This window comes from Macrosteles quadrilineatus, unplaced genomic scaffold (genome assembly GCF_028750875.1).
Source record: "Macrosteles quadrilineatus isolate MER2022 unplaced genomic scaffold, UCM_ALF_1.0 Scaffold_1__1_contigs__length_201487025, whole genome shotgun sequence".
Classification (NCBI taxonomy): domain Eukaryota; kingdom Metazoa; phylum Arthropoda; class Insecta; order Hemiptera; family Cicadellidae; genus Macrosteles; species Macrosteles quadrilineatus.
Genome location: NW_026542594.1, coordinates 31,397,007 through 31,424,808, shown reverse-complemented (window position 1 = coordinate 31,424,808; position 27,802 = coordinate 31,397,007). Strand labels below are relative to the sequence as shown.

Here is a 27,802-nt window from a genome sequence, read left to right as displayed (position 1 = left end):
ATATTTCAAACAGTTGATGGAACCGTCCGCAATGATGGAATTTCCGTAAAATCCAAATAAGATAGTAAACATTACTAACCTTATTTTTGCATAGTAAACAATGTAGGTAATGATGATTTTTTGCAGTTGATAAACATGTAATAAAAAACCGGTGATTTCACACTAGTGTAGAGAAAATTAATACTGTATTAGAAATCACCGGTTCCATCAACTGTTTGAAATATTTGCAAAAAAAAAACTGTACAATCAATGTAAAGTTGATTTTCAAGTAGACGGTCTAACCTTAACAGATGCAGTTAGTTTTGAATAGTGATGGTCGGATCCGGATATCGGACTACCGGATCCGCCGGATCCGAGCTAGAACCGGCACCTGATTGGATTCAAAAAATTCCGGATCTTGGGCTGGATCCGGTTTTTATGGATACAATTTTTTCCGGATTTTTTTACTAACACAAAGCTGTATGTATCCATGTACAAGACCGTTTTTTTCCCCGAGTGTTTGTCTCTTGATGCAAATAACTTATATGGCAAGGCCATATCTCAGTGTTTGTCTCTTGATGCAAATAACTTATATGGCAAGGCCATGTCTCAGTGTTTGTCTCTTGATGCAAATAACTTTTATGGCAAGGCCATGTCTCAGTGTTTGTCTTTTGATGCAAATAACATATATGGCCAGGCCATGTCTCAGTGTTTGACTTTTGATGCAAATAACTTATATGGCAAGGCCATGTCTCAGTGTTTGTCTCTTGATGCAAATAACTTATATGGCAAGGCCATGTCGCAGAGTTTGTCTCTTGATGCAAATAACTTATATGGCAAGGCCATGTCTCAGTGTTTGTCTCTGGATGCAAATAACTTATAAGGCAAGGCCATGTCTCAGTGTTTGTCTTTTGATGCAAATAGCATATATGGCAAGGCCATGTCTCAGTGTTTGTCTTGCAACCTACTCCTCTTTATTAACGGATTTCATAAATATAAACTTATCCAAAATAGATAATACAAAATTCCAATAAAGTTACAATAAGAAGTATTTAGGTTCTATAGCTATTACAACAATCTCATTGGGCTATGACAGTGAAATTATATTTTGGTCTAGGTTTTTATAGATGGGCTAGGTTTTAAATAACAGTTTTGATAGCAACAATCTTAATCTAGGGCAGGGGTGCCCAGAGGGGAGATACGGTGGCGCGTTTGCGCCACAGGAATTTTTGGGGGGGGGGGGAGAATTTTTTTAGGAGATTTTGGGGGGGATATTTTTTTGCTAGATGTCATAATGAATGTATAATTTTGTATGGAAGTAAACTGAATCAGGTTCAGGATGTGACGGACCGACGTGGTCTCTGGATTGTCGTCTGCGTTTTGGACAGCTGATATTGGGCTACGTATTGACTATTGTAGTGACTGAGAAGAATGTTGAAAATATAATGGGATTCATAATAAATTGAGTGCTTTCACTCAAAAATAAGTATTTAATAAATTTCCTTTCGCGCAGTACTGTAGAATTTCGAGACCATCATATATCCAGAAAATAAATTGGTTATTGTTGTCAATAATTTTGAATGGAAAACTCAACTATGAATCCCATTATATTTTCAACACTCTCCTCCGTCACTACAATTAGTCCAATATCAGCTTTTGATAACACAGACGACTATAGAGACCACGTCCTGTCATAACCTGATTCAGTTTACTTCCAGTCCTGCCCGCGGCAATATACATGCGTGAATTGATAGGCCTATCTGTTATAGTTTCGTGTTTTTTGCACAAACGGATTGTCTGACAAGATGTTTTTCTTCCATTATTAGTCATAAAAGGCAATCCTGGTGCTATCAAAATAAATTATAAGATTACTTCGTCACAAAAACCTTTTGTACTGGTGGCAATTAAGGTAATGTGGGTATTTTGCCCGGCGATTTTTCTAGAAGGCAGCCTGGGAGTGGCGAGCAACAAGTCTGTCTTATTTCGTGACTCTGCCTATAATTTTGAAACAAGATACTTTTTCCAAAAGTCTTAATGCACTTAAAGCGGTTTGAATTTTGCATTAACGCCACCTAATATATTGTACTACAGTAGAACCTCGGTTAACCGAGGTAATTGGGACCGAGGGTACCTCGGATACGGCGAACCTCGGATAACACGGAACGTAACCTAAAAATCGTTACCGGGGCTAAAAATAGCTCAAGATATACTAAAACATGAACAAAAGTTATTAACTGAACTGTTGTTTAGTTTATTAGTACAAGAAATGTTATTAGTACGCAATAAAACGTGAGAGGAAACGGTAACACTCACAATACTAAACACTGTTTTAATATAACACTCAATTTATTGCACAACTGAATACGTATGATATAGGCTACACAATGTACAGAAGTTTAGTTACACTACAGTATTCCTGTTTACAAAATTAAATCAAAGAAATGAAAATTAATTTACTGTACATTGTACAAAAATAAACAAAGTAAGCTAATCTTTTTTCCCAAAAGAAATCAGTTATTGTTTTTTGACTTGGATTAGAGGATCTTAGGCTAGCCGCCCTGTTGCGCCAGCGTCGCAGCCAAACTAAATCGTTTGTTGTTGCGGTTTCTTGTTGTTCAATGTATGCCAGTGCTCCCTCGATCATTCTTAGACCTTCTGTATGTGATATTTTCTCAGTCGCCCCATCAGGTTCATCGCTGTAAAAAAAACTTTTGTTTTACGTAACCGTAACGCAATCAAAAGGCAGCAGTTGGAATTGGTATGAAATTAGTTTTGGATTGATGAATGGGCAACATTTAACTAAAGTGTAACAAATATAGTTGTGTTAAAAAATTTATGTTGGATTATGTTTTTATGTTAAAATTTTGCATAAATAAAAAATCAAAAACTTACTTGTCATCATCTTCTGGTTGGTTGAGCATCTGGATAATCACGTCATCAGTTAGGGCCTGATCCTCATCTCCATTGATCCATTCACTGATGTCCTCTGCACTGATGGGCTCAGCCACTGGAAGGTGGTTACAAAGATTCACAAGCTCTTCATTTTCAGGAGGACATGCTCTTGGCTGGTTTTCAGGAGCAGCTGTCTCTTGGCGGCTTGCCTTTTCAATTCCGAAAAGTTTGCGCCATGACCTTCTTATAGTGTCCTCCCTAACGTTATCCCAAGCTTCTGACACCCAGTAGACAACATCTTTCATTGTGATTAACTTGAGAGCATCAGTGACACCCAGCCCGTCCTCTAGCTTCTCCAGTAGATTTCTAAGCAGCCTCTTTTTGTAGTTTCGCTTAAAAGTTTCTAGAACTCCCTGGTCTAGAGGCTGGATGAGGGCAGTAACGTTTGGAGGCAAAAATAAGGCTCTAATGCCATCGCTGACTAGCTCATCAGCATCTGGATGGGACGAAGCGTTGTCAAGAATTAGAAGGGCCTTGCGAGGGAGTTTTTTGTTCTCCAAGAAAGCTTCAACGACTGCGAGTCCATCCATGCGTTTTTCTGGTTTGTGTATGTGCTGGGAAATGTGTCCACATTAGTATTTTTAAAAGCACGTGGCTTTTTATACTTGCCTATTACAACTGGTTTGAGTTTCAAACTTCCTGCAGCATTGGCACATCCTAAAACTGTAACTCGATCTTTAGATTTCTTATACCCAGGAGCTGATGTTTCCTGCTGACTAGCTAAAGTTTTTGAGGGCAACATTCTGAAGTTAAGGCCTGTCTCATCACAGTTGAATATTTGATCGGATGTAAGACCCTCACTCAAAATCAATTTTCTTATTTTTTCTTCAAAAACTGTCACATCAGTTTCATTACCTGAAAGTTTTTCCCCAGATATATTAAGTTGCCGCACTCCATAACGGTTCTTCCATCGCATTAACCACCCGGAACTAGCGGTAAAAGGTTCATCACCATCGCCAAAAGATTTATGGAAATCTAGCGCTTTTGCCTGCAAAATAGGCCCACTTATTGGACTTCCCCTTGCTCTCATTTCCGAAAACCATAAGAATAAAGCCTCGGAATTTTTTTCATACTCACACTTTTTAAACGTTTTTCTCTCTGAATTGCAATTGGAATTTAAGCTCTGAGCACCCCATTTTTCTAACTCAGCCCTCTTCCTCCTCCAATCTCCGACGGTAACCTCACCAACACCCAAGTCTTTAGCGACTGTTCTTATTGACTCACCATTGTCCAGACGACGAATCGCATTTAGTTTAGTCTCTAAGGACACAACGACACGTTTGCGTTTAGCACTCATTTACACCTACTGTAACTGCACTTAAACACACAATAAAAAAACAGTGATAGACACTTGACTTGTAAAAGTAAACAAAGGACTGCCACTGAGACGAAATGGCGTCTTCGGGCAGACCGATGATGCACGAACACATCCGAGCTGAAGCTGTACACCAGGACAGCCCACTAGATGCGCAATAAGCTACGGAGTCGAATCGGGGTGGTGGGGAGAGCGAGTGGCTCAGTCGCGTCTCGGCATTGAAACAGTTCGCATTGGTCCGGCGGCGAGCGGTGTCGGGTTACAACACCTGCAGCTGCTCTGGCGAGCGGTGTCGGGTGACAGTGCCGTATGCATTCGGCAAAGATAAGCGCTAAGCTATGCAAATATTTGGCCGAGGAAACACAACAGTTGCCAACATTTTACTGTACAGTAGTTTTAACGCATTGCAGGCTAGCGTGCGTATTGCGATAAAAGGAGCACCCAAACGCTCATTACTGTACGTAGTTTGTGCGTGTTTCTTTTGCTTTTTAAATAAAAAAAATCGTCCGAAGACGGCCTCGGTTAACCCGGAGTCTCGGTTAAGCGAGGCTTGGTTAACCGAGGTTCTACTGTATTACAGTACTGTGTTGGAGTAGAGTAATTCACAGAGTATATTTTTGTACATTTTGAAGACATTGTCTATTGCAATACTGAGCACATGTTGGCTGACAATACAGATTCTGAATTGTAAATTGAAAAACTTCTCGTCCATTAGTTAGATATAATGATGTATTGTTAAATGAAGTTTCCTATTAAACATTTAATTTTGATTATCAGCAAGTTTGTTTTTTGTACCTCAAGTTTACTAAATACTTGAAATGCTCGTTTTATGAGGTAAAGGGAAAGTTGTCATATAAATTGGTGGTGGGAGGGTAGGTTTGGGTTTAAATAGACGGCAGCATAAATTGGGGGGGAACTACTCCTTTGGCTTGGGGGGGGGATTGCGCCTCTGGGTTTGGGGGGGATGGGCACCTCTGATCTAGGGGTTGGTTCGTGCCGGGTATGAAATTCTGATAGGCTAATTAACTTAATTTATAGGTGTGTGAAAATTAAAAACGTACGTTTTCATGTCCCTGGCCTTTTACTTCGTAGATACTGGATATTTAGTTTATTATTATGTGTTTTAATATTTTTTGGGACGGGGGCAACATGTTACACACATTTATTTGGTTTTAAATAGGTTCTAGGTATTTTTTTCGTATTTTTTAAGTCTCGAAATTCACGACCATGACGTGTCCCTAGGGTACATTTTCCAACTTTCACACTGTTTTTAGACTAATTATTCATGCCGAAATATATAAAGCCATATTTTTATATCATCAATGGTTATTAAACTTACAAAAAAGGAGCATATTATAATTTTATTGTCATTACAAACTGACTACCATGACAAAATAAGTCTGTCCCTCGATTTGGCGTCACGACCATTTGGGAAAAATTTTCAACTTTGGAGCACGACAGTGGCAAGCCTGGCGTCGATGGAGTCAGTTGGTTTTAGAGACTAGTTCGGGGTGTACGTCAGGATTGTAGTGCCGGTCGTTTCGAGTTGAAAGGAGGAATTACAAGATTAATAAAGGAAAGATTGTGTTTTTTGTAATTTTGGTGTGTCCATGACCGTACGTAGTCATTCGATGAAGTAGACATGGTGTTAATTTTTGTTTATAAGATATTTCAATTGCTAGATTAACGTAGAAGTCCACTTTGTATCCTCGAGCATGAGGTGCAGGGCTACCGCCAGGACAGAGCCAAATAACACGTAATTTCACGACCAAAGTTTCACGACCATCGCGGGTTTTTTCACGACCAATCCAGTATTATGGATTATAGTGTGTTTGGTCGTGACAATAACTTTAATATAATTGTAAATTGAACAGTTTAGTTCAATTGAAACACATATTTTTATTATAACTAACAGGATAATTGAAGGATTGTTTAGAAAGATTTATATTATTCCAGACAATTCATGACCGTACCGCTTGTCCCTGACCATCACGTTTATGATTTCTATCATAAAAATTTCAAAAATTAAAATATCGTCATATTTCAATGTTTTATACACAAAAGAAGCACACCTCTATACAAACATAAAGATTTTTCGGGTCTCAGGTAAGTTTCTTCGGAGTTATACAAACTTAAAAAGATTTTATTGGCTTTTTTTATTTTTTTCTAGAAAGACCAAATATACCAAAAGCTCAGTGACCTTTTTATTGTATAATGGTCATAAAAGTAAATTAGTTTATAGCAAAACATAGTTATAAAAATAATAACTATTTTTAATATTCATTTAAACGTCCGTTATGGTCGTGACAGGATTTTGTGTTTCTCAACTAAAGATGCTCTTTTAAAAAGAAACTACCAAAGATACCATGGACATTTTATGAAACTTCAAATGTTAATGAAATAAAAAAATAATGAAAAATTAATGAAATAAAAGTTTTGAAAAAAGGGGAAAAGAATTTGCAAAGTGCTTTTCCTGAAAACCTACGTTTTTAAATTTTCACTCAGGTACTAATGTAGGCTAACTAATATGAGATAATAATGAGAGTCAAAAATTTAGGATGTAAGTTCTTAGTTTGAAAACAGTCACTTGAATTTAGTCAATTCACAATGGTGTGATGGTGGTTGGAAATTGATGATGAGTTTTAAAATGTTTATTGAAGTTGATATTACCAATTTTTTTGGAATAGTTATTATCTTCTTTCTTAATGTCTCTTTATATTCAATATTTATATATATTCTGAATGTTAATTTTACTTTTGAATATTTAAATCACTGGAGACTTGGCTCCCACATCCATCTCTCTCTATATCTTCCACCACAAGCACATTTTCTTCCGTTGTTTTTGCTTTTCTTCCAACAATGCTACTTCACACGTGGATACTGGACAGTACAAAAGAAATATTTCCTACCTAGACACTATTTCATTTTAGAATATTATTTTTTGAATACAGTTTTTCTTCTTCACTAATTTATATTTAATTGAATTTAAATATATTTTTTTTTAAATACAGTAATTAATAAATATTAAAAGTATTTTAGGTTGTCACGTTCATATATTTCTGATTTAAATGTTTCTTTCATTGTAAGGAACTCTTTGGAAAGTTGAATTTGAGTTATTTGTATCTGATCCATTTCCTTACGCACGTTTTCTTGGTTTTTTTTAACAGAGGTGATTTTTTCTTCAAGGGAAATCTGGCACTGTTTAATTTCACGCTGAATTTCTGATTTTAAATTATCATTTTGTAATTTTATTTCCGACATTTCAGATTGTATTTCTATCTAATTTTAATGTATCGTGTTGTGAAATTATTAATGCATTATTCTGTTGAACCATTCGCATTAATTGAAGAATAGAATCATTCATATTTATTTCACTCGCAGCTGTTAGAGGCAGTGATGCGATGTCTGTGACTCCAGTCGTATGTTCATTCGATGTCAGTGTGGTGGCTTTCATAGTGACGTCACTCACATCAGCTGATTTGTCTGTCTGTTGTTGTGACGATTCATCTCCGCCGTTCTTCTTCTCCTCTATGTCAAGTCCTTCTGCTGTGTCCAGTTCTCGTTCCACCATTCCCTGTGTTCGCATTGGCTGGTATGAAATCGATGCGGATGTCATGGCGGCGTTGTCTTGAGCGTCTGCTGTGTTGTCTGTTCTAGATCTAGTAGTGACGCTTTGTGTCTGAATGTGTTCTTGTAGATCGTGTCTTAGTGATGGGAGAATCGAATACTTTAAAGAATCGAATACAGTGAATTCGTAGCCTCCCCTGTATTCGAATACTTTTACGAATACTTGTATTCAAACACCTTTGAGTATGCAAAGCATGGAAAATGAGTGTGTAATTCTTTAGATATTAATTCAACGGTTCTTTTGGCCACTGTTATTTCGTTTTACAGTAATTAATTCATTAATATAATTTATTCAATGTAATTTTAAATTAATTATATGATTTTTAAAAGGTACATTTATTTTGACTTATAATTATTTCATGGTCAGTTACAGTCTTATTAATGTATTATTTTCTATTATATTAACTAATTAATATCTTTAATAATATGTCTTATTCATTTGTATGGATAATTTACATCAGATATGCATGTTATTTTGCCATGTAACTATATAAATCGGTTGTAGTTATAATAAATTCTATTCAATTGCCCTCTACCAGTAGTAACCTAATATTTTAAATAGGTATCCAATTAACATTTAGAATATATTGGAATCCAATATATTCTAAATGTTAACGATTAATAATAATCTTTTGTAAATTATAGGGCTAATGGTAAAATTATAACGAATAAATGAAAACAAATGCTGCAGTAAAAACATTAAATACACTTACGAATGCTACGGATTCGTAAGATATTCAAAAGGGAATTCAGTAGTTGAAAAAGTGTTGAATACATTTTTGAATCCCCCGAATTCGCTTTCTAGATTCAAGAAATCCTGCAAAATCTGAGGTCAAGAGTATTCACAAAAAAGTATTCGTACGAATCTGAAGTATTCGAATCTACGAATACTCGGGCTGTATTCGAATACTATTCGATTCTGTATTCGATTCTCCCATCACTACGTGTCCTTCGTTGTGCTGTGTGTTCATGTCGTTTGATTGTATGTTGTTTACGGTGTTCACAAAATTATCTTGCTTATTAGCATTTGCTAATTCGCAACAATTATCGTCTGGGTCTGATTCACTGTCTGTATTGTAACGCGAATTATTTTCGGCTGCCTTCCACGATAACTTCGGCTTTGGTCGTAAATTGTACCTTTTATCGTCTTCCATATTGATTTAAATAAATTATTATTCCCTGTGTTGTTGTATATATTTTGTATTTGTGTATTTGCAGGTTTGTTAGTTGTGTGTTAATTTGGTTACTAGGGCCTATCTTAAATTTTGTAGTTTAATCGTAGGTTAGGCCTAGATCAGAATTTTCAATAGCCCACTCGTTGGGACGCCATTTTGCAACCTACTCCTCTTTATTAACGGATTTCATAAATATAAACTTATCCAAAATAGATAATAAAAAATTCCAATAAAGTTACAATAAGATGTATTTAGGTTCTATAGCTATTACAACAATCTCATTGGGCTATGACAGTGAAATTATATTTTGGTCTAGGTTTTAGCGAATTTCCCATATAGGGAATAAGCTATTACCGTAGGTCTCATGGTAAGACCTAGACCCGGGACCGATTTACTTTTTTGTTTTGAGGTCCCCAGAGGCCAAAAACACCATCCGTTCAAATTCATATATATATATATATATATATATATATTTATATATATATATATATATATATATATATATATATATATATATTTATATATATATATATATATATATATATATGTCCGTTAGCGCGATAACTCGAGCAAAATTGATCCGATTTTGATGAAATTTGGTACAAACGTGTAAACCTACATTTATTCGAACGAGTTCGCGAACCAGCATAATCGGACCATGGGATCAGGGGTTTATGGGGGGTTTTATGGGGTAAAAATGGGTTTTTCTCTTTTTTGACCCTAAAAACTTTAAATTTCTAAATTTCTCTCTAGACCATTTTGAAGAGCTTAAAAAAACAAATAATTTAGTATATTGAAGTGTTTTTGAATGTTCATTGACTACGGAGAAAATTAAAAAAATTGTAAATTTAAAATTCCCATGTTATTCTTATGGAGAATAAATAAACTGTTCTAGTTTGCTTGTTTATGGATATATTTTAATCAAATTTGGCAATTTGGTTTATTTCATACTAAGCTATCAATATTTCAATTGAAAAAACACACCTCAACATCTTCCCCGTAGCAGCAAACCTAACTACTCACTAAAATAATGTTATTTAAATAGGAAATAAATCTGAAAATTTATAGGGAATATTTTAGTAGAAATCAAGCCGGGTAAATGGAAATTCGCTTAGTATGCAGGTTTGCTGCGACGGGGGTATTTATAGATGGGCTAGGTTTTAAATAACAGTTTTGATAGCAACGATCTTAATCTAGGGGTTGGTTCGTGCCGGGTATGAAATTCTGATAGGCTAATTAACTTAATTTATAGGTACTAATGTAGGCTAACTAATATGAGATAATAATGAGAGTCAAAAATTTAGGATATAAGTTCTTAGTTTGAAAACAGTCACTTGAATTTAGTCAATTCACAATGGTGTGATGGTGGTTGGAAATTGATGATGAGTTTTAAAATGTTTATTGAAGTTGATATTACCAATTTTTTTGGAATAGTTATTATCTTCTTTCTTAATGTCTCTTTATATTCAATATTTATATATATTCTGAATGTTAATTTTACTTTTGAATATTTAAATCACTGGAGACTTGGCTCCCACATCCATCTCTCTCTATATCTTCCACCACAAGCACATTTTCTTCCTTTGTTTTTGCTTTTCTTCCAACAATGCTACTTCACACCTGGATACTGGACAGTACAAAAGAAATATTTCCTACCTAGACACTATTTCATTTTAGAATATTATTTTTTGAATACAGTTTTTCTCCTTCACTAATTTATATTTAATTGAATTTAATTTTTTTTAATACAGTAATTAATAAATATTGAAAGTATTTTAGTTAAAATTCACATTTGAATACATTCAATTTTTATCTCAGTCTCTTGATGCAAATAACTTATATGGCAAGGCCATGTCTCAGTGTTTGCCTCTTGATGCAAATAACTTATATGGCAAGGCCATGTCTCAGTGTTTGTCTCTTGATGCAAATAACTTTTATGGCAAGGCCATGTCTCAGTGTTTGTCATTTGATGCAAATAACTATTATGGCAAGGCCATGTCAATCAATCAAAAAAAATCTTTATTCAGAACCTAGAGATACATCGTACATGAATGCGTCATTATGTTATTTTTAAATAACATAAAGGAATATCTATATATTAATTTGAAACTGTTTTTCTTTGTCACAGCTATTTTGAGAGAACGGCTGGGCGTAGAAACTCGGTAGAGGTGTCTAAAGAGAGGTCTTGGTCTGTAGATGAGCCATCAAAAGAGGAACATGGTGAATTCCCTTGGGGCTCTGCCCCCGTGGCCTTTAAATTCCCATGCCATGTTATTCTTATGGAGGAAAACGGGGTTTTTGTCACAGCTAATTTGAGAGAACGGCTGGGCGTAGAAACTTGGTAGGGGTCTCTAAAGAAAGGTCTTGGTCTGTAGATGAGCCATCAAAAGACGAAAGAGGTAAATTCCCTTGGAGCTCTGCCCCAGAAGCCTTTAAAGTTGCCTCTTCAGATTTGTTTACATTACGACCATATTTTCTTCTGCATCGTGTCATGTTCTGCAATATAATGTTCTATTACCAAATCAGTATAAAATCCTAATATCACAGTAACTTTTAAAATTATTTCTTATCGAGTTAACTTATATCTATTGTATGGGTTGGTTTCTGCCTTTTTTACCACTTCTTGGAGATTGTACGTAGGTGATATTCTTTGGCATATTGCATCTGTAGACGAAACTTGGGTTGGTGTAATTATTTCAATGGAAAAGAGCGAGAAATCCGGGACAATTTGATATAGGCTAAAAATAAAACTGAATAAAACTGAACTGAACACTGTGCTACATTTCTTGAGCAATCATTGAAATAACCGATTTGCAAACAATGGAAACATAGAAAAAGTCATAGAACACAACCAAGTAGAAGAAATAGAAATAATGTTTTTTTTACCCTAAAAACGCTAAAAAAACTAGATCAGCTTTTTGAAAAAAGATAAGATATTTACAAAAGATTTTGATTATATCTAACTGTTGTGTAGATCGTGAGTATTTCCATAATCTTTGAGTCGCCTGTAATGCTTCGCAATTGCTGGAATTCGAGCAACAGGTACACTAGTATTACATAAAGTTAAAAGAATTTTATAATAGCAGTTTTTAGATAAAATAAATACATTACATAAAGTTAGATAAAATAAATACATCTATCTATCTATACTTATTTAATACGCAAGCAGGTTTTTTGTGACAATTACTCCTCCGAAACTACTGAACCGATTGACATGTTTTCGGTGTCATTGGAAAGAGCGTAACGTGAAGTTGTGCAGGAAACTTTTGTTTTAGGAAAATAATTAGAGATAAGGCCCTGGGGCCCTTTAAAGTTTCGTATTTCACCATAAGATTAACATGGGAGACAAACATTGTTATGAAACTCCAGCTGTTGTTAGAAATTTAAAGTAAGAAGAGGAACATAAAATTGTAAACAGTCAATAAGTTTGCTAATTTAACAGTTTGCACTAAAATTTACCTACTTGGTTGAAATGAAATATTTACTTATTATTTGAACACTTATATATGAACACTACTTATATATGAACACAAGCAAAGAATCTTGGGCAGTGGTCCGTACACTATGCGATGAAAAGTATCAGACCCAATCAAACCTGATTCTCATGATCGATGACGTGGAAGTCAAAAATCCTCAGACAATAGTAGACTATTTCTGTAAATCTTTTCACCAGGAAATATGTACATTGGCTTAAGATAATGTAGCCCCTGTGTTGCCCACTGATCTCAAAGCGAGTCGCTTTGTACTGTCTCTTACTTCTGCCTCTGAGGTTCGTGAAGTTGTCTTATTAATAGGATCTAAAAAAAGTTCTGGCATTGATGAAGTCCCATACAGCCTTCTCAAACTTTGCAATGAAAAAATCTTTGAAGCATTGGCCTGCGCTATTAACAAGTCATTTGAAACTGGTTGCTTTCCTGATTCATTGAAAACTTTAAAAGTTGTACCTGTATTTAAGAAGAATGATCCTCTTAACGCAAGTAACTACCGGCCTATTTCTGTCCAGCCTTGTTTTGGTAAAATCTTTAAGATTATTTTTCTTAAAAGACTGCTAAGTTTTATTGAAACAAATAACATCTTGTCAAAAAACCAATTTGGGTTTAGAAAAAACATGTCTACCTGTGATGCCATTTTCGCCCTTTTAAAGGAAGTATATAACCACCTTGACATATCTGACCGTTTACTATGTCTCTTTTACGAAATGACAAAGGCTTTTGATCTTCTTGACCATGGGATCCTTCTGGATAAGCTGTGAATACTTGGCATTTCTGGAAACCCACTGCGATGGATTTCATCCTATCTTAAAGATCGACACATGATTGTATCCTTGAAGCACAGAGGCCCTGACAACATCCTCCGGACATATAAATCGTCTCCATCACCAGCTCTGAACATCGGTGTCCCCCAGGGATCAAACCTTGGGCCCATCCTATTCCTGTTATACGTGAATGACTTGCCTGGCTCCATATCTTCTGGAAATTTATGGCTTTTTGCTGAAGACGCCTGTAACCTAGTCCCAAGCCCAAATCGAAACATCACAATTGAAAACACCCAAACTGGCTTACTTGAAGTGTCAACTTGGTGTAGCAAAAATCATCTGTTCCTAAATTCTAGTAAAACCAAATTAATGGAGTTTTATAACAGGAAGAAGCCTGAACCACCTCCGATATTGACCTTGGACGGGGTGCCTCTTGAAACCTGTAGTGAAACCAAATACTTGGGTCTACACATTACGGAGAACCTAAATTGGGGAACACATGTCGATGCAATAGCGCCCAGACTGTCATCTGTCACCTACCTGCTGTTTAGACCACAAAAGCTGGTTGACATCAAGATTCTCCTTAAGGTTTACTATGGCTGCTTTCATAGCATAGTTTCATATGGTTTGGTATTTTGGGGTAGTTGTAGTGAGGCAAAACGCATCTTCATCCTTCAAAAACGTGCAATTAGAAGAATATGTGGAGTCCATAGACGGAACACTGTAAACCTCTATTCCAAGAACTGAACATTCTCACACTTCCGTCTCTCTTTATATTGGAATCTGTATTGCTCGTTAAGAAGAATCCTAATATTTTTGTAACTAACAGCATGGTCCACAATTACAATACAAGAAGAGCAACAAATCCTCATGTACCACAAGTAAATTCCACCCTTGCAAGCAAGAGCCCTTACTTCAATAGTATAAAGATTTACAATAAATTGCCTCAGTACATCACGCAAGAGCCTTCTATCAACAAATTCAAGAACCTGCTAAAAACATTTTTAAGTCAAGCGGCCTACTACAGTGTTGATGAAATATATGTCTAGGCCATGTGCATCCCTGAAGAGGAAATGAATCAATTTTATATAAATTAAAAGCAAGAAAAGTAAAAAAACCTGACGACCACGTCGCTGATGCGATACCAGTGGGAATTCTCCAAGTATCCAAAAATTAAGTAAGTACTATTTGAATTTGGGTTGACGTAAATATTACAATGGAAAAAAGTGAGAGAGCCTGGATAAATTGATATACTAAAAAGAAAACTGAATGAACACTGTGCTGCATTTCTTAGTAATCATTGAAAGAGCCGATTTGCAAACTATGGAAACATAGGAAAGTCATAGAACACCACCAAGGAGAAGAAATAGAAATAATGGGTTTTTTAGAATTTATAATCGTTATTACGGACAACTTAATGTGGCTATGAGTAAGGCTATTTGTAGAAAACACTAAAAAAACAAGACCAGCTTTTGAAAAATTATATGATATTCACAAGAAATGTTGATTATATCGATCTGTTATGTACATCTTGAGTATTTCTATAATCATCGAGTATAATATTTTAAAGTCATCAGAAATTATGACTGTTATTCGTTTTTAAAATAACGCCTGTTATAGGCCTACTTAGCAATTGCTCGAATCCGAGCAACAGGGACACTAGTTTATTTAATACGCAAGCATATTTTTTGTGACAATTACTCCTCCGAAACTACTGAACCGATTGACATGTTTTCGGTGTCATTGGAAAGAGCGTAATGTGAAGTTGTGCAGGAAACTTTTTAGGGAAATAATTAGAGAGTGAGGCCCTGGGGCCCTTTAAAGTTTCGTATTTCTACATAAGATTAACATGGGAAACAAAAATTGTTATGAAACTCCAGCTGTTGTCAGAAGTTAAAATTAAGAAGAAGAACATATGTTAATTCTAAACATTCAATAAGTTTGCTAATACAGTTTGCTACAAACATTTACTGACTTGGTTGAAATGAAATATTTACTATTTGAATTTAGGTTAGTGTAAATATTACAATAGAAAAAAGCGAGAGAGCCTGGATAAATTGATATAATACTGTTATGTACATCTTGAGTATTTCCATAATCTTTTGGTCGAATCTTTTAAAGTCATCAGAAATTATGACCGTTAATCCTTTTAAAATAACGCCTCTAATACTTAGCAATTGCTCGAATTCGAGCAACAGGTTTTTTGTGACAATTACGCCTCCGAAACTACTTAACCGATTGACATGTTTTTGGTGTCATTGGAATGAGCGTAACATGAAGTTGTGCAGGAAACCTTCTTTTTAAGGAAATAGTTAGAGAGTGAGGCCCTGGGGCCCTTTAAAGTTTCGTATTTCTCCATAAGGATAACATGGGAGATCATTTTTATTTACAGAAATATATGTTTGTTACTTGAAAATAGTCAAAGTCTACTGCATAATAATTGCTGTGTATTATGACTGTTAATGTATACTACATTTCAATCAAGGATTGTGTACCTTGAAGTTTACTCATAATGGATCTCACTACTTTATTTTAATGCTGGGAATAGTAAAATTGAATAAGGATTTGAAGTCAAAGGGGGCTATTTTGAAGGAGATATCATGTTAAAACAAATTGATCATAATAAATTATGCTTTTCCTGAACAAGGCCGGATACTTTTTGAACAGACCTCATACGGTCTCTAATATGTAATGACTTATTTATACTATTGTTATGAAATATACTATTACAACATGCCAAAAAGGTCAGTTTATTATCAATATTGTTTTCTAATAGTTTTCAATTCAACAGGTTGCTGTTGATGGGTGGCAGTTCAGGTGTCCTAGACCTTATGGAGAAATTTAATGTGAAACCAGACATTAAGACTTTCACTCAACTCCTGGACCAGATTCCATCTACACTCTCTGCTGAAAATGTAAGGTATTGTAACTTTGTAGGACAAGTTCTTTTGTTTCTTTCTTTTTCTTCTTTCTCATAAAAAAATATATATTTGTAACATATTCCCCTTATGATCATTTTAACCCTCCGAGTGTTATGTGTCGTAAAAGCGACTCATAACACATCTGCTGTAGTGTTATGTGTCGCTTTTGCGACTCACAAACACTGTTTACGGCGACGGCTCTGGGACTGACTGAATCGGGTTGAACTGGATCGAGTTAGGTATAGTTTTTTTCAGCAGATTCAGAGCTTTCTCCTGATGTCTGTTTCTATACGCTTTTCATTTTAGTTCCGAAAATATTGTAGCAGACAGCTGATGTGCGTATTTGTAAACAGCTTGGTTAACCTCGCACCGATGACTGATGTGTTTTATTACGTTTATCATTGTTTTAGTGTTAAAAATCAAAAGTAGTGATATACGTGGTGCATTATAAGAAGATTTAAGTGATTTTGAAGGGCTGGTCGATGATCCTGAAGAAGTAGGTAGTACATATTGATGTAAATTATCAGCCAGATTCCTAGCTATGGTTAGGCTATGGATTCTTAGCTAAACGCTATGTACCGAAATCTGTTTTCTGCCCATAACTTATTTATTTGCAAACCTACTTCCTTATATTATTATATTTTTGGAATCCTCATAAAGTTCTGAACAAAGTGGCTATTTTAAAATATTTGTAGACCTATAAATTATAACAATTTATTGAGCGCAAACATAATTTTTTTTTCATTTATTTTATAATTTTTGAGAAATGTTAACCCCACAAAAATTGTTGAACATTTTTTTTGTAATGTTTTATATGTTACATTGAAGCCCATAATTTTCCAAACAAAATGATATATAAAACAGTATACTTTACATTGTTTTTAAGTTTCTAAGATACATTTTAATAAAACCCTGCGATTGCGCAATAAATGGGCGAACATTAAGACCAAAACTAGAGACAATTGGAGGGTTAATGAAACCTAATAGAGTGTTTTTAGGGATTTGTATAAGTAGTTACAGTAATCAATGTATGTTAGGTATTACGCTACTTTTAGGAAGTTAGGGAGTTTAAAATCTCTCTCTGGACATTAAAGAAACTTTAGATTCTAAAGAATTTAAAGATCAATTAAATTATTGTGAACATTATACCTAAAAATGTCTTATATTCGCCAAAATATAATTATTGTAATTCAGGTATAAATGTTACTAGCCTAAGTTATTTTGCTGACACTAATGGTAAAAAAATGTAATTGTAAGTGATTACAGTATTTACCGGATTTTTAAATAAATTGACAATATTCAGAACTTTGTTAAAAATCATAGACCTGTACTAGATCATACAAAATTTGTTTGGCTGATAAATCTTATGGGGTCATTTACACTATAGTGGGTGTGCCCAAACACACTGAAACGTCTTTTCTGGCACAAAGGATACTCAAAATAGCCATAACTTTGTATGCGAGTCCGAATCAGATGGCCACGTTTTTGTACATCCCAGGGCGGCCATAGAACTTCTTTGTTTCAAGGATTGCAGTAGTTATTCTCGATTAGGCTGTGACTGTGAAAATATTCTCGATTTCACCGTGACTGAGGAAAATATTCTCGATTTAGCTGTGACTGTTGAAGATATTCTCGGTTTGGCTTTGACATTGGAAGGTGTTACCGATTTTGCCTTAACCATGAAAGACGGGTTTGGCGTGACCACAAACCATGTTTACGCTGTTTAAACAGTCATGTTTTCATGAGTCTAGAATTATATTTAATTCAGAGTGACCAAAACATGCAATTCATAAATAAATCAGGAAGTTATGGGGTGGTAGCAAAAGATGTCGGCTGGTGTGTTCTCATTCAATAGATTTAATCAGTCTGCTCCTCTGGGATGGTTCAACTTGTGTCTGTGGTACCTTTATCAATTTATAAAAATTAAATGATTTTCTTTTGAAATGTAATTGCCAGCTAAAGTAATAACTTTTGTATTAAAATTTCAGTTTTTTTTTTTTTCAAAGACACATTACTGTAAAAGATATATGTAGGTACCACATCTTTGGTTGTGTAAGGAAATTTTTTAACTCCAAAAATTTTTTTGGTAATAATAGATTAGTTGTCATGTAGATTGAGATTAGTACTTGGTCAAATAAAAATAAATAACAATTAATTGTAATATGTTTTTCAAAATAAAATTTGTATTTCATGCAACTCATTTACATTTCTATAGAAAATTATTTAAAAAATCAAAATAGTGTAACCAAATAGTGTTATAAATCATTTATGTGACAAATTACAAGAGGCCCCTCCTTCTACTATGACAGGCTAAATTCCATTTTCATTAAGGAAGTGGTACAGTATATTTGGTTGTTGAATCAAAATTCAAAATCATTAAATAATGTCAATAGCATTCCCTATAAAAGTCTGTGGTATCAAAGCACAGAATGTCTTTTCAAATTACAATTTAAACCTCGTGATCAAGGATCTTATTTTTAGAGGCGGTTCACGAGTCACGGGTTATCCTTAGTTTGAGCGCAAAATCCAGTTATAGCCACGGCTTAGAAATCGGCTTCACGAGTACGAGCTTACCCGCGCTCGGGCGCAGACAGATAAACTTCACCCAATTATGACAGGGATAAACCCGAGCCCAAACAGTCGGCTTCACGGGTTCAATTAGAGAAAACCCCGGGCCATATGTCGGGTTCACGAGTCATGGTCTAGCGCAAACTGGATAATCTCGGGCGTAAATAACAATGGTTTTGGACTTCAACTTAACCCTGCTAGGGGGCAGGGTTAAGGTGACATCATGTCGGGATTATCTCATTTGCTCGTTTATTGTTTTTTTGTTAGAAAAAAGAATGTTATATTCGGTTTCGCCATTAAATTCCGAACAATTTCATTACCCTCAACATGATATTTATTTGTTTTTGTTTTTTTACTACTGATTGCCGAAAAAGTAAAAGTAACTGTTGAGACATTTTAATTAATTATTATAAGTAAAAATATAACTAATAGCTTAACATATTCATATAAATTTAAATTGCAATCGAATCTTATTGTGTAAATGTTTTATTTGAGCAATTTTGAATCCTTTTATTTCAGCTGAATAATATCAAAATAAAAATGGTTCCATCAAACACTGTTAGGTTTGTCTAAGAATTTTTATTGTATAAAATTAGTACAATTTTCGTTCCTCCATAAAATGCATATAAAACAAAGGTCATTTGATATAAGTATCCAAATTTTATTTTGTATTTTTTAAATTATATGTTTATATTATTATGTTTATGATTTCACATTTTGTTAAAGAAAGACCTTTTCATCTGATAATGTCTTAATATTTGTCATATCGGGATTTACAATAAATTGCTTCAATTTGCTGAAGTAAAAGATAAATTCTATAGTTAAATATACAAAACGTTATCTCGCAAATGTTATTATCCTTCATATAATCTTATTTTTTATAGGGGTTTAGTTCTTAGGCCTGCTGTTTGTTGCCCCAATTGTGAACCGATTTAAAAGATCTTTGTGTCATAAAATGTTATTGCATGTTTGCCATTTTATATTTACGTTTATTACTGTTTACGTATGAAGGTATCCTAAGGTATCGGCTCCTATAATAGCCAGTTGTTACTCCAAATTTATTTTTTATACAAATTACAGACACATAAAAGATATTCATAAATCTTTGAAAAGAGCAGTAATTTTATTAAATAATTTGACCGTTTGGATAAAACTGCAAACCTGATAAAGTATGTCTTATTTTTGAACATAATTGGTAATCAAATTTTATTGCAAACATTACCAAGATTTGTTTAAACTTTTTTAAAAACCTAATTACATTTTCCCGATTCAATGTATTCAGTTTTTTTTTTTTTTTAATTTAAGAGGTTGGCGGCCTCTTTTAACCTTGCATTTGCCCGTCCACATAGACTAACTGCCCGTGCGTGGAACGTATCCAGCAAAGCAAGGGGTGAGCCGGTACAGTACAAAGGTGAACTGTACTGATAAATATTATCGGCAGTGACCAGGATCCGAACCCACGACATCGCTGCCTTGGGCCCAAAGTCCGTGACGCTACCGACTGAGCCACAGACTCACCAATGTTGTAAAAGTGTATTAAAAGTGTATAGTAAAAGTGTATTATTCATAATTCAATGATAAATTGAGTAACCTTAAACTTTAGTATAAAATGAATTCAAGTGCAAGCCCACAACCTTTTATACAATATCAGTAAATACCCTGTTTAATTATAATAATTTATGAACAAATCATTATAACGCAACGTCATCCTATTGTTTTGGGGCTCGTCGACCGCGAGCAGCGACCCGGCAGGTGGCTGCTGCCAACCTCCCAACAAAAAATTCCCAGTTAATCCCTGCTCTTGAGCGACGGCCTGCGTTGGTCTCGGCTAAGCTTGATCTTGGCTAACGCTCTATGTCGTGAACCCATTTTTTGACCGTCAGTTAAAATTGGTCGAGATCAACGATAACCGCGGGCCACGAAACCCCGTACCCATGAACCGCCTCTTAAAGTTCTCCTGTGGCCTCCTGGCAGGAAGTAATATAGTTACACTGATGGTCCAATAGTGCATTTGAGGCTTTAAAAAATAATTGAATCTTAAATTAGAAACTTTTTTTGCAGGATCTTCTTTGTAGAATAAAACAGGCAAACGTTCCAATTGACTGTGATTTCTGCAACATGCTGATACGCAAGAGAGCATTGCGTGGCGACTATGAAAATGCAAAGGTATAGATGATTTACACTGATATACACTCAACAGAAATATATAAAAGATAAATTTCAATATTATCTCATTAACGAGAGTTGAAACATCAAATAAAATAGGATATCTTGTGAAATAGTAATACACCAAATAATGACCAAACTATTAGTAGTTGCATCAATAATATATATGAATTTCCTTAGAGTCTCTCTCATCAAACGATTTTAAATTCAACTTTTTGTTCAAAAAAGCTGACGACCAATTACTTAAAAAGTAACAGTTTTAAATATAAGAATGTTTAATAATAAAGTTATTACCTTATTAACAAAGCTGTGTTGTTGACCAGCATAGCTGGATAAACTGTGTCAATTTGTAAATATAAATATTTACAACAACAAAATAAAACTTTTATCTTTCAAGGAAATATGTTTGAAAGTTTCAAAAGTAAAAACAAAATCTTTGCGGGTGACTACGGAGGTGATGTGCACTATACCATTTTTTGTCATCAAAATACTCTCTCACGGAGTAGTAGGCTCTTTGAAGAAGCCTATCTCGTACAACCCTGGTAAACGTTTTTTTTTCTTTTTTTTTCGGAAGACTGCTGATCTCTGGGGAGAGCTTGTTGAACAATTCCAAGAAAAAGCAGGGAAACGGCGCTGTGTTCCTATGAGGTAGAATCTAGGAATGTCAATTTTGCTTCTGCTACATGTATTATAGCTATGAACATCTCCTCTGGTCTTTAGTAGCTCAATGTTCGACCTGACATGTACAAGGGAGGAGTATATATACTGCCCAATAACAGTATGTACCTTTGGCCTTCTAAAGATTGGCTTACAGTGTTCCAAAGGAGCGCTAGATGTTATGGCTCTCAAGGCAGATGTTTGTAGCCTGAGCACTTCATCACACCCTGAAGCATGGCCCCAGAGAAGTATGCCGTAAGTAATGTGACTATGAAACAGTCCGTGGTAGATGTTTATAAGAAAAGCTTCACTTAAGCTACTCTTTAGCCTACGCAGCAGAAAGACAACTCTAGATAACTTTTTGCACGTTTCATCAATTTGAGGTTGCCAAATTAATTTCCTGTCTATTGTGAAGCCCAGAAGTTTAACTTATTGGGGTTGGTGGTGTTGTGATACGGCCAAATCTTGACTTAAACTGCAGACAATCTGTTGTGTTTCATCGGCATTGACTTGAAATTTGTTGTTTCTAAACGATATCTCCTCTAAAGCAAGGTCAGCAGCTGCCGCCTCTCTGATTCCGTCCAAGCTCGCTCCTCCCCTAATCAGTGTGGTGTCGTCTGCGTTATATATAATCTTGTTAAGGGCTCTTTGATCTTGAAGGACCGGTAGCCTGGAAACTTGGTTTTAAGTTCTACATTTTCCAAAGGTATTTCGCCACAGATTGATTTAATGTGTTCGTCTACGTCTTCTTTGGTGACTGTTAAAGCCAAACGAGATACAAAAATCGAGGAAGATTTGTCCACAGCTGCTACCTTGGATACAGTACAATGTGAACTCAGTGAGTCAACAATGACTTGACTAGTAGGCCTAGATCTGTTTTTTCCGTTATGCCTATTTACAGAGACAATGTCATTAGCAGAATTTACATTTTATTTTCTGCCACGTTTCCTAGCAGCCACTTTAGACCACTTTTCCACTTCTGCTGGTTGTGAAACTTCCTAACCTCACACCGGAAGGGCTCACAGTAAGTTACCACACAGGTTTATCACCAAAAGCAATAAATTTGTCATTATCCTTTTTAACCATTCCGATGCACTTTGTATGGTACCATTTTTCACAAAAACCTTCACAACCAAGGGCCAAATTGTTCTCTTTAACAGTTTTATTGCACACACCACAAGCACAGTCAACCTTCCCATGAGTCACCGCCATCTCGATATCTGTTACATTTGTTTGCTATGCCTTGTCTGTCCACTCTTTCAGTTGTGGTAGTGAAGTAGGCTACATTAAAAGTATGTATGAGAACATACAAAGTAAGTACATGGAGAACGAGTAAATTTTAATAAGCAAGGGTTTCTGAATTGAATCCAGAGTACATATGTACACCTGTTGTATCCACTTGTGTTTTTGCTTGGTCAGATTAGAAGCTCAGTAAAGACACAGAATTCTGGGTTACAGTAGTTTGTTTTCTGTGATAAAGAACATAAAAAAACAAACATGATCTTTTACCCAAAATTGCTTTGGCATTTCAAACCAATAAAGTTCACTTGCAGTGCACTCTAAGGCTGATTTATGAGGAGAAACTGAAACCAAATATGTTGACCTTTGGAGTATTAGCAATGGCTTGTCAGGACCTCACCTCTGCTCGTCAACTGCTAAATGATATCGACAAGTTCGGCTTTCGGTGAGTCTTCAAAGACATGTTAAGGTGTAGGTCTTTAATTTATAAACATATACTTCTGAGAAAACATTTTGCATTGTTTTTAAATGTTCATTCAGCTAATTGATGAATTTAGTGAAATAGTATCCATTGACTTCTAATACAATCAGTACTAAATCTTACGATTCAAAGACACTATATGAACTGATCATGATCATGTAGTAACTAGTAACCAGCATTTTTGAGCAAATAATGTTTGAATGTAATAATAGAAACATTTTAAAAGTGAATGGGACATTGAGTAAAAAAAAGTACCTTGATAAAATGGACGAGCCGTCTGCACAACCACGCAGAACGTAAACAATAGCAGTTATTGGTAGTGTCAGTCTTTGTCATTACGATGTTTTAATGAAGACATGATTGTGCCAGGTTATAGCTCAGCTCAAACAAAATGTAATTTTATGCTTTTCAAATTAGAAAGATCCTGGGGTCCCTGGGGTAAATTGTTTGCTACAGTTTAAAAACTGAAATTTGTGTTACATTTTTAACACTAATTTCTTAAGTAGAGCCCTGGCATTTTCCTAAAAAAAATATGAACAAAAATCCAAGCTAAAGTAAATGTAGACATGTTATTTCCCTACGTGGAAATATGTTTGATTCTTTGAAAAGAACTTGTTTACCCCATCTAAAGAAGTAAATGTAAAATTGGAATCACTAAATAAATGTACACTAACTATTTGAAACGCAGAAAAAATTTAAATTATAACTGTAATAAGCCTAACAGTCTTATATTAGTAAATGTAATAATATAGTTATATGATATAATACACCTTAGTGTATAGTAATAACAGTTTTAAGTTTTATATAAGTTGTAAAAGAAAACATTATTTTTTTCTTTATTTGTATTTCTGAACAAGATTATAGAAATAATCAAACATAAACATAAAGGTTCCATAAGCTTTTTAGACGAGAGACACACTGTTCGGCAAGTAGCAGGTTTGAAGTGATACTTTGTTTGATAAGAAGTGATTATCAAAAAATTTAAATTATACCAGAGTCTTAACTGATTGGAACTCTATTAATTTAAACTATCTTTTTGGCTAAGAGGTAACTAGTTACTATATTTAAATTACAAACAAAGCTATTTGAAATATACTTGCTATGTGCCCAGCAGACCGGGAGAGCCGTGTGAATAATACAAAAGTAAGAGAATTTTGAGTGAATCCAAAAAATGTTGAATAATTACTAAGAGAATATGGCCAAGTAGTGTCCATTCATTAATAGAGTTCTGTTAGTCCTATCTTATGTTTCTCATGTTGTATGAAGAATGGAATTGTAAAAGATGATCATGGTTTCACTGTGATGGTGGGAAATGATCAGGATTTAGCCGTGATCCCAGGAGACTTTCGTGATATTGCTGTGATCTCGGAGAACAATCACGTTGTTGTGTGATCGCTGAGACAATCATGTTGTTGATGTGATTGTGTGAGCAATATAAGGACTTTTACAGTCATAAAAAACATTATTTTGTTTGTTTTATTTTGCTTGATTTTTTTCTAATCCAAATAATTTGGTACAAATCTGAAATCAGAAAAGTGTCCGGTTCCAATCAGTTCAGATTCTTGTGAATTATGAATCTACTTTACGTAGGGGTGAAAACAAATTTGATTCTTTACAAAAAGTCTTATTTCAATTGCTATGCAGATTTACTCATCTCAATTCACCCTTATTGGAATTAATTTGGTGGTATTTAAAATTATACAATCTTGTTGGATTGCATCAACCCACTCAGTTTGCACTAGATTGTACTAGCTATATATACTACTTGGTAATCTTACAGGGAATATGTCTTGTGATTTAGAAAGATTTAACTTGTTTCAGCCCAAACATTGAGACTCTTGGAACTTTAGTGAAAAATGCATGCTATGGAAGAGACTGTGACTTCATCATAGAAATAATGAAAGAAGTAGAAAAAGTAAACTTGAAGCCTAATACACAGTTTCTTAAACACCTTGATAAATTCTACAAATTTGCTACAAGAGTTTTAAAGGAAAAGGTTGGTATTTTATTTTACAGGGTGTCAAAAAAGTCCCTGGTCGGTTAAATATTTAAAATAGAACTACAAAGCTTTGTACAAAGTTACTGGACAAAAAAATCTATTTGATCACATATTCAGTGATCCACTACTCCTCAGGGGGGCTGGGAGTCAGAAGAAAATCTTAAATGTCAGCATATATTGATTTGATATGCATATTAAATCAAAGTAAAGACCTCAGTAGAATACAATGCCACAAACCCAAACTCAAACGGACAACGGAGTCCAAAATGACAACTATTCAAAGATGTACATTGAATTTTCAATGATGTTATACGCTACTTCCTCAGGGGGTAACACTGGAAGTGGGAAGATAATGAAAACCATATGCATAGGTTGATATGTACATCAAATTAAAGGGCTTTATTAGTAGAATACAATGCCAAAAATTTTAGCTCAATACAACAACTGAGTAAATAATGGCAGGCGTTCAAAGATTAAAAATGGCAGATTCAAGAAATCTTGTACAGGTGCATACTTTGACTCAGTAGTCCGTTTGTGTTCAAATTTGTGTTTGTCCCCCTGAGGAAGTAGCGGATCACTGAATATGTGATAAAATAGATTTTTATGTCCAGTAACTTTGTGCAAAGTTTTGTAGGTCTATTTTAAATCATTTGAAAAATATTTTACCTACGACCTTTATTTAAAGTAGCCGTTTCAGTTCAGTTCATAGGTTTACTTAACAACACGGAAGGGACCAATGAGGTTCAAGTATTGAGAGAGAAGAAGTAAAATTGTAATGATTCAAACTTAAACTAATGAGCTGTTCAGGCCAATTTAATTGTCGAGTGGTGCAATTAGTGTTTGGTACAATGTTTTGTTGCATCACTGTCAGTGGCAATGAGAGGTTATAATAAACGAAAACATAACCTCTCTTAGAAGTTATGACTAGTGATTTTTAGTAATTAAAACACTGCGTAGGTAAAGTAGGGTTAATGACACTCGTAGAAGTTTTTAAGGCACTCGCCAAGGTTCATACCTTAAATTTTCTACTTGTGTCGATGTGCTTCGTTAACACCATCTTTACGTAATTGTTGCGTAAACTACCATAACCGCCCCAGGACTTTTTGTACACCCTGTATATTTTTGAAATTCAGAGTTTTGATATAAAGACTTGATAATAACCTAAATCAACACACAAGTTAGAAATTATATAAAGTTGAATGGTATGTTTAAGAATAAAATTCTCATCAAGTAGAACACTGAGAACAATACAAATGATTCGAACCAGTGAGTGGTCGGACATTATAACACCGCTAAAAGCATAGCCTCTTGTAATACAAGGCTGTGGCGTTGGTGTGTGGCAATACCACACTCGTCGGCAAATTAACATGTCAATAACAGATGAACATTTTACAGACACTCCATATTAATTAGTGCTACGGCTGTTGTGGTGTTGCCACTAATCCATTGGTGGTTGGCAGGATTTTAACCCTGAACCTTGCTAACTGATCTGCACTTAGGGGTGGCCTGTCATTTATTTTTAAAACCAAGAAATTTCTGTCTGTCTTTTTTTATAAACATAGGTAGTCGATCTCCCTGTTTATAATTTGGTTGCTTTAGCAGTGTAATTTTATTTTTGGCATTTGTTAATAAATTTTTGTTTAAAGTTTAATATGTAGCCTACCAGGGCTACAGATATACAAGGGCTGGCTCACTCCTTTGATGTTAGCGGCCACCGCCTGAACCTACTTCCCCTCCCCCACCCCTCCTTAGTGATGTAGCGCAGATACATCGGTGCGTGGCGCGATGGTAGCCTTGCACCAGCACGGCAGTGCATATGTCGCCCGGCATCCACGCACATATTAATAATTGTACTTATAATAATGTAGTTTTATACTGGGATTTTTAAAGCGTGTTTCGTTAACCCTCCAACTTGCAATGGACAAACTCTGTAGTGGAAAGGCATGTTTGGCAATTATGCAGTCATATTTTCAAAAGTTCACATAAACTAAACCAACAGACCAAACCTATTGAGCCGTATACTTGAAGTATTCATAACAAAATAAATATTTAGAATATTGTAGAAAATAATGACAGTAGGTAGAAAAATTGCTGCATGATCCAAAAACGTTTCATATAAACTTCAAGATATACAAATTGTTTGGAATTTATTTCCCTACATGGAAATGTAAAAAGATTCCAATTACCATTTATTTTTACAAAGTTATGGCCCAAAAACAATAAAATGACAAGTTTCAGAAACTTTAATAAAAGATGTAGTAAATATCTGCCAGAAAGGAGGATTCAACTTGAGGAATGAATGAATGAATGAATATATAGTTCATTCCAAAAAACATTGGCTACAAACTGTGATTATAAAATAAAATACAGTATATTAAACAGAGACAAATTATCAAGATCACGTGTTGCTCCCCTAAAGTCGTCTACGATCCTTAGACTTGACCTGCAAGCAGCTGTATTAGGCAGTC

At 34.8% G+C, this 27,802-nt stretch overlaps 1 protein-coding gene across 6 annotated transcripts in view; it reads left to right on the top strand.

The window, feature by feature from the left end:
- The window catches only part of LOC128981980 (pentatricopeptide repeat-containing protein 1, mitochondrial), a 124,544-nt gene that overhangs the window by 95,583 nt on the left and 1,159 nt on the right, over window positions 1–27,802 (top strand). For all 6 annotated transcript variants that reach the window (XM_054401023.1, XM_054401028.1, XM_054401016.1 and 3 more), the window contains 4 exons: window positions 16,095–16,218; window positions 20,854–20,958; window positions 23,169–23,299; window positions 25,157–25,331. In XM_054401023.1, the coding sequence (XP_054256998.1) occupies window positions 16,095–16,218; window positions 20,854–20,958; window positions 23,169–23,299; window positions 25,157–25,331 (535 nt within the window). The remainder of the gene's footprint in view (window positions 1–16,094; window positions 16,219–20,853; window positions 20,959–23,168; window positions 23,300–25,156; window positions 25,332–27,802) is intronic.